We start from the raw sequence: 7,625 nt of genomic DNA, 5'->3' as shown, positions 1-7,625 counted from the left end.
GAGGCCGTCCAAGAAGCCTCGGGGGCACGTCGCTAAACGAGATAATTATCTTTTATCTTCCGTGTCGTGGCGGGAGATTACGGTTGAAATTTACGATTGTTAGCTAGACAATTGAAGTTGGTCGTTCTGGGAACTCCCACAACGGCGGCGTGCTTCAGCCTTCAGGTCTTTTCCCAAACCACAATCAAAAGAATCAAGATGTAATCCACTCAATTCTTTTTTTATCGCCTCCATGCCTCGAAATCATCTCGGCGTGCTTTGTGCGCATTTTCGCACGCAAGGAAATGCTGGTTGGATTTTTTTTCTTCCTCCCTTCAAACTTTTCGACTCAAAACAACATGGAGGGACAAACCCGCGGTGCCCACCCCAGGCCCCGCCCACTTTGGAGGTTCCCACCTAAGCGCGAGCGCGCCCACCCGGCCGGCGGTTGTTTGATTTGCGAGTGTTTACACGCGCACTTCCCGTGGAGCTTTTTCCCGTCACCCAAAAAAAGGACGGCTCGGGATCACAAGGCTAACATGTCAACAGAGATTAAACTAGTTTTATTATTTGGAAAGAAGGGGAGGGGGGGGTGGGGGGAGCAAAGGGGAAGGGGAGAGGGCAACTCGCTAAGGTGGGCTGTACCAAACAAAAAGCAACCCCCAAAAAAGCAGCCATATTTTACACAAGTGATTATTATTATTATTCCATTTTTACAACCATTCAGTCTGCATAACATAAAGAAATAATTCTACATCTTTGTTTCTTTCGTATTTTTGGTACTCTGATTTTTTTTTTTTTTTTTTACATACAAATAACAAATACAGGAACTTTTTTTTTCACAATGCATATCATCATCTGTCAGGTTGTGTGCGTGCATGTGTGTGCGTGCGTGAGTGTGTGTGTGTGCGCGTGTGTCAACACAAACCAACAGGCCGAGACTTAAAGCACATCCAAAAATAAAAGCAAAAGCGTTCACGTTGTCTTTACACGCCGTCGCCTCTTCGTAGCCTTCTTCGAGTGTCCCATCTTGGTTTTTTTTGCGTTTTTTTTTCTCTCGTTAGATGTATTTCATACAATTTGTACAAAGGTCCTGTCAAACAGGTGCGAGACCAGCCAGGAAGTCTTTTCAGTCAGCTTTTTAGATTTTGTACACAATTGGAGAGATCCTTATCCCAGGAGGGTCGGAGTCAGCTTCCGCCTTTGATTTTACAAAAATAAAATCAAGCAAGCCGGGACGTCTGCGGAGCTCGTCAGTCATCCGGGTCACGCCGGATTCTTTTTCTTCTTGGCTCTTTCCGCTTGAGTCCAAAAGGCTTCTTCACGGCAAAATGTTGCCAGACCTTCTCCCGGGAAGTGAAGAAGCCTTTGGGACGGAAGCGTCCGGGCGGGCGGGCGCCGGCCGCCTTTGAGCCGAGCCGGGCCTAGCCCATGGCCGTCACCATGCTGGACGGGTGGTGGGGGGCGAAGGAGGGGTGCATGGGCGTGGGGGTGCTGAGCATGTGGCCCGAGTGCGAGAAGGGCGGGAAGGAGGACATGTGGCGGGACAGGGCGGCCGGGCTGAAGGAGCTGCTCTTGTCCATCAGGCTCTTGGAGAAGTCGTCCATGCCGCCGTCCTGCAGGGATTTTTTGCTCTTCTTGGACTTGCTGGACATCTTGCGGTTGCGCGTCTGGATGCCTTCCTTCTTCATGGTCAGAGGTCGGTTGATCTGCTCTCCACACACCAGACAAAAGGAGGGCAGGTTAGTATGATGGCGGCCATCATGTTAGCATGAAGAGAAAAAAAGAAACTTTCTCGTGCGCGCGCTGAAAATCAAAGAAATGCTCCAATGGCTTTCCCGAGTAGCTTGCTTTTTCCAATGGAGTGTCTGGTTGGTGCCAGGAGGAAAGAAACGAGGGATGGGGTTGCGGGGGGGGGGGGGGGGGGGGGGGGGGGCCTGCCTGGCAGCCGCCGCCACCACGGGCCAAGTCCTCCTCGACCGCGTGGCTTTCTCGTCCCGGCTGCCATTCTGCAGTTTAGCCGGCAAGAAACGAGATGATGGAATTTGGGCTGTGGGCAGGATTACGGATGGGGGGGGGGGTCTGCGGATGAGGCCGACTGGCTCCCTGATCTTTTCCGAGCGTTTCTTCTTCCCGGGGAAATGGGAGCAGGGATTTCTTTCTGGCTCTGGCGTCGGCCGCCAGAAATATTTTTTCGCTGACTCCAAAAGCGGAGCGGTCGCCATGATTACTGCCGTGCCCCCTCGCCAACCCCCCCTACCGCCGCAACCATGATGTGCTTTCACAGGCTGACACGTGACTCGGGTTTGAATGACTCATTTCTGCTTCCCCGGTGGACCGGACCTCAGCTCTTGGACGGCATCCGGTCGGCCGACCCGGTTAACTTCTTAGCGAGAAATTAGCCCCACCTCCCTCCCAAAAAAAGAATCGACTGGTCGCCAGTCGATGCCAGATGACCGATATCCAACTGACGTTAACGCGGCGGTCAACAATTCCAATCAATGCTAATTGCCGTTAGCCCGTCAATGGCGTTTCACATGAGATGATAGCATTTCACCATTGAGTGAATTCTTCCCACGAGCAAACGATTTAGCGGCACCTGGTTGGCACTTTATGATTATGATTGTCGCCCGATTTGATGGAAATTGACGGCTTTTTGCGACTCCCCGGGGGACGCGCGGAGATGACGAGGGAATAATATGCCGGTCAGATAGAGGGAAGGGAAAAAATTAATGGGATTTTAATTAAGCGCCTTCTTTAATATTTGCAAGCGCTGGGATTTACGGCGGCTGCCAATAAAATCATTAATTCACTTTATCAGCCGCAGCTCTGCAGGGACAATTAGCGCTCGGGGACGTGAGGGGAAAACAAAGATGGGGGACGGCAGGAAGGTGACTCCTGTGTGTTAACTTTGCGCCGAGAGCCAACGTGCATTTTGTTTTGGGTGAACTTACATTGTGCAGCTTGAAGTAGAGTCCGCAGGCGTTGCAGACGGGGTCGCCGTTGGCGTTGCGCCTCCACAACGTGGTGGTGGTCGTCTGGCAGTTGGCGCACGACGTACCCGCGCGCCTGGCCGCCGACTGCACGCATGCGGGCGCAAACAAACACACAGGCCACCGTGAGTGGGCGCGTCGACATCGAAACATGTTTCCATCCCCCCCCAGGCCCGGCCCGACGTTTGAAACCAAGACAGTGGGGAGGAATGGGGAGGGAACACGCAAACAGGAGCAGATGGAAGCGCGCCGCTTGGCAAGGAGGGGAGGGGGCTAAAAGTAGCACAAGTACAGAAGAAGCATTTCCTAAAAGTGGAGATAAAAGCGCAGCCTTGACACGCTGCAGCCAGTCAATCTGATTAAATGTCCTCCTCCAAAAAAAAAAAAAAAAAGGTGGGGGTCACATTTGGATGCAAGTGCTTATTTTAGTGAGGTGCATGTGGATGGATTTAGCTGCTTGACATTGATGTTCTAATCTCTGCACTCCCCCTCTAAAAATAATCGATCGGCAGTCAGGTGAGCGAGCGCGAAGGCCCGCGCCGCGTCTTCTCCTTTTGCATCCAAATGCGACCAGCCCACTTTTTTTTTTGGTTTAGCAGAACCGCTCGGAAAACAGGCGCAGCACTTCCAGCTTGCACAACTCTTATCTCACATCCTGCACACTTTTCCTGCTCTTGGGCGCTAGCTACCTAATGTAGATATATACATGTAGGGGGGAGGGGGGGGTGCTCGAAACTATAAGCTCAAATCGAGGGTGTCCAACGTCGACGTCAAGTGGCCCAAAATTTAGCCTGGAAAATGGACCAGGCTGTGAGCTACAAATCCAGGGGTCGTGACCTTTTGTCGACATGCTCGGAAACTAGGGAGGAATTTATTTGTAAATTTCAATGTTTGCTTTGAATGATTGAAATTGTTGAGAAGCACATTGTCAGCGCTTTGAGCAAAAACCATGCCAGACATTTTTGGTTTGGATGATTTCTTTTCCGTGTGGCAAAAAATGATTTTTTTTCTTTTTTTCTTTCTGAATTCTTCCAGTGCTCTTATGTTTGCAACAAAGGCCGATTGTCAAAACGCCAGTTGAGCTGCACTTGACAATATTGCCTTTTGACTTTTTTTCCCCTGCGCTCTTTTTCATTGCTTCATGTAATCTTTTTGCACTGTATTATAATAACGTTTGGACACCCCTAATATTCAACATTTGATTTAGAATGCAGGCCTGCACGACAGTGGCAAGAAGGACCAACGGACATGACTGTAGCGGCCGTTGCTTGATTTTTTTTTGGGTCCCAAATCATCACGGTGATAATAATAATGATAATAATAATAACAGTGCAGTTTTTTTAGGATCTTAAAGCAGAGACCTGCACTTGTCGAGTCAATTTCCTGCAGCTAATAGGCCTACTTCTTCCTGGAGAGGGAAACAGACAGAGAGAGACAGACAGAGAGGAAGAGAGGGAGAGAGAGAGGGAGAGAGAGACGCAGATGTCATCAAGAGGGGCCTTGGTGGCGCGTGCACGTACCAGCCGCCGCTTGGGCTTGATGAGGGGCCGGTTCTGGCCGTTCATCTTGTGGTACAGGCCGCAGGCGTTACACAGATAGTGGCCCGTACCGTCCCGCCGCCATAACGGGGTCGACGTGGCGCCGCAGTTCACGCACTCCCGGCCCTCTGCGCGCACGCGTGCGGGACCCACAAAAAAAAAAAAAACACACACACACACACACACACGCACACAAACGCCACGGGTCAATTGCGCGCGCAACAACATTTGATCTCAAAAGGCAAACAGGACATGCAGCACAGCACTTCTGTGAAAAGCAGCGGCACTAAATTGCACTTGATTTTTTTTTGTGGTCAAATCGGAACAATACGCGCAACTCCTCGAACGCGGAGTGAAATATTAATCTGTGTAAAAATAGAATTGTCGTTTCGCAGCATGAATTAAAATGGGATCGAGCGTGTGCACGTGAAGCGAAAGCTTTAGGGCGCGCGCGCGCGCGCTGACGTCGTTAATTTAACACTTTAGCCAATCTGTCTTTTTTGCTTCTATTATTGTGCAATCGAATCAACGTCGAATTTGCCCGCTTTTGCACACATGGCAAGAAAAAGTGTTATTAGCAGGAGGACGACATCTTTAAATGCACATGATCCCGCCCCATTAATAATAATCCCAATGATATGCATCGACTAATCCATCCGATTTTAATCTCATTACCAAAGTCAAATGAATGCGGCGCCGATCTGCTTAGACGATGACGCGACGCGTTTGGTGCAATTGTTGCGTTTGGCGTGCACCCGTGCGCGCGCGTTTGTGTGAGATGCAGCAAGAGTGAGAAGCGAGGGAATGTGAGGCCTACCTGAACACGACCTTGTTTTTGGTCTTGTTTTGGAACCATAAGTAGAAGAGGACCCACCTATCAGGCTACTTGGTGGGAAGAGGCCTGGCCCGTAATCGGGGACATAAGGTGGTGGGTAAGTGGCGATGGGGTGGTGGGCCGCCGCCGTCGTCGAGGGGCCCGGCCCCAGCGCCGCCGCAGCCGCCGCTGCTGCCGCTGCCGCCGCCGCCACCCCGCGCCCGTGCGCCGTCTCCAGTTTCATGCTGTCGCCCAGCGTCACCTGGTACTTGACGCACTCTTTGTCCTCCGGGCGCGGGCCGCCGCCGCCCCCGCCCGAACCCGGCGTGGACAGGCCCGGGTCCGGGGACACGTCCTTGGGCGGGGTGGGCGGGAATGTGAACAAGTGCGGACTGGAGTGGCCGCCGGACAGCGACGACGACGACGACGATGACGAGGAGGTGGACGAGGTCGGCGGGTAGACGGAGAGGGCGCCCGGGGAGCCGTGGTGGTGGTGATGATGGTGATGGTGGTGCAGCGGGTTCTTGGGGAAGGGACTCAGGTTCCACGGGGACGCGCCGTGGTGCGCGCCGATGCCTTTGCCACCCGCGGCCTCCAGCCACGGCAGCGAGCCGTGCAGCAGCGACGGTCGGCACACTTGGCTGCCTGCGTGCGTGCGCGCGTGGTTGCGTGCGGGAGACACGAGAACGCAGCCGTCAGCAAAGAAAAGCGCAGCGCGAGAGCGCACATGCAGGCAGGCTGGCTGGCTGGCAGGCAGGCAGGAAGGCAGGCAGGCCACTTTTGTCTTCCGCGCACCGAATTCTGATGCATTTTGTCGTTTGTCTGTCCTCAATAATTCCGCGCCGCACCTCGTATTTTCTAGTCAAGTGAGCACGAACGTGACAATACGCATGAAATGTTGCTCATCGATTTGTTTTTTGTTTTTTAACTGGGCTCAATAAACGCACGAAATGCTGCTTTCTTACGTCCTTGGATTTTTCAAGCGCAAATACGTTACGAAACACCAACTTTGCCTTAAAAAAATCATTTATTTTAAGTGAATCTTCCAAAAAAAAATCATAAACACGTTGTTCATTTTAGTTGTTACAAGAAGAAAAGTAAACGTTCTGTTGGCGGTCCGAGAAGTGCAAAATGCATACAATTTAGAAAACCTTTTCAGTTTTTTTCGCTCTCATCAAATATTGTAAAGGTTCCTAAATTTTTGACAGAGCCTCTTTTCATTTTACGTCTCATGTATGTGCCTCCTTAGTTGACGTCTTTTATAAATACAATTTTGAGCAGGCTGCAATTAAGTCCGCTTGAAATGAACACTAGAAATAAGTGCGCAGAGCGATTTCGATGATTTCCTCCCTTTAAAAAAACTTCACTTTGCCACCCAAAATAATTAACAGACGCACGATTTTTTTTTTCCAATGTAAAAAACAAATCGAGGTAAACATTGTGCAACCTCCAGAGCAGCTCCGATGCTTGTCAAGGGGCAAGTTTCGAAATGTAAGCGGCAATATATTTATTATTCGTGCAGCTGAATTTTGCTTTTCGTTTTCTCGCCGCTGTGCGTGTGTGTGCGCGCTCGCTCGCTCGCTCGCGTACTTACTGTGCGGTGGCGGTGGGTACCTCTGCACGGCCCGCACCGAGTTGCCGTAGTAGGGAGAGACGTGATTGCCCTGGGCGTCGATATTAAAGAGTACATCCACATCGTCGGCCAGCGGGTACTGCGCCGCGTCCATGTAGGAATGGCCCAGGCCCGGATGGTGCCCGCCGGGGTGCTGCTCGTTCAGCACGGCCGGGTGCGGGTGGCTCATCCAGCGGGGCTGCTCCGCGCTCACTTCCATGGCGCCTCCGCTGCCGCCGCCGCCGCTTCTCTTCCCTCTCCTCCTTCTTTTGCAAAAGTTCTCGCTTGGTGCGGCGTTAACAACAAGCAAACAATCCCGTTTTGCGTTTCCGGCACCTGCGTCCGTTTAAATCCACAAGCGTCCCACCTGCGCACATAGACAGAGGCGGTTAACGTCCTGCCCGACACGCACGGAACGAGGCCATACGTCCAACATGGAGAAGGCGCGCGGGGAGATCCTCAAGTGGGCCGCAAACAAGGCAGTCTCGAGCTGCTCTTTTTGTTTTGGAATTATTATAATGATTTTTTTTTTTTTTCGGACGAGTACGTTTCGTTTAGCTACTGTTTGAGTCTTCCGACGAAGAGGTGACGAGGTGACGTGCACTCAACAGGTTCGCGTGCCTAAAAGTGACCGGAACGCACCCAAGCGGCGTGTTGCACCCACTCGGGCCTCCCTCCCTCCCCCCCCT

General features: G+C 51.9%; 1 protein-coding gene across 8 annotated transcripts; it reads right to left on the bottom strand.

Moving 5' to 3' along the window:
- Positions 1-514: 514 nt before the first annotated feature.
- On the bottom strand, positions 515-7,625 carry gata3 (GATA binding protein 3). 8 transcript variants are annotated; one of them, XM_049760943.2, is made up of 6 exons: positions 6,919-7,624; positions 5,328-5,969; positions 4,582-4,638; positions 4,334-4,380; positions 2,934-3,059; positions 515-1,688 (listed from the first exon to the last, which is right to left on the bottom strand). In XM_049760943.2, exons 1-6 carry the CDS (start codon positions 7,154-7,156, stop codon positions 1,404-1,406), a joined length of 1,395 nt encoding a protein of 464 aa, XP_049616900.1. In that variant the 5' UTR covers positions 7,157-7,624; the 3' UTR covers positions 515-1,403. The 8 variants fall into 8 exon arrangements, with proteins under 8 accessions (XP_049616900.1, XP_049616902.1, XP_049616898.1 ...); XM_049760945.2 differs by having other exon boundaries at positions 5,385-5,969; XM_049760941.2 differs by having other exon boundaries at positions 4,334-4,638; positions 6,919-7,625.

The sequence above is a fragment of the Syngnathus scovelli genome, chromosome 22, assembly GCF_024217435.2.
Source record: "Syngnathus scovelli strain Florida chromosome 22, RoL_Ssco_1.2, whole genome shotgun sequence".
NCBI lineage: Eukaryota > Metazoa > Chordata > Actinopteri > Syngnathiformes > Syngnathidae > Syngnathus > Syngnathus scovelli.
This window is presented reverse-complemented; position numbering and strand designations above follow the sequence as displayed.

Bases quoted from the DNA above. Each gene is read 5' to 3' on its own strand.
- gata3 (XM_049760941.2), bottom strand. From the start codon at position 7,156: ATGGAAGTGAGCGCGGAGCAGCCCCGCTGGATGAGCCACCCGCACCCG. The intron at 3,060-4,333 runs GTCTCTGCTTTA...GCATGCGTGCAG, and splicing joins AATTGACTCGACAAGTGCAG to TCGGCGGCCAGGCGCGCGGG. The intron at 1,689-2,933 runs GTAAGTTCACCC...TGTGGAGAGCAG, and splicing joins TCTACTTCAAGCTGCACAAT to ATCAACCGACCTCTGACCAT.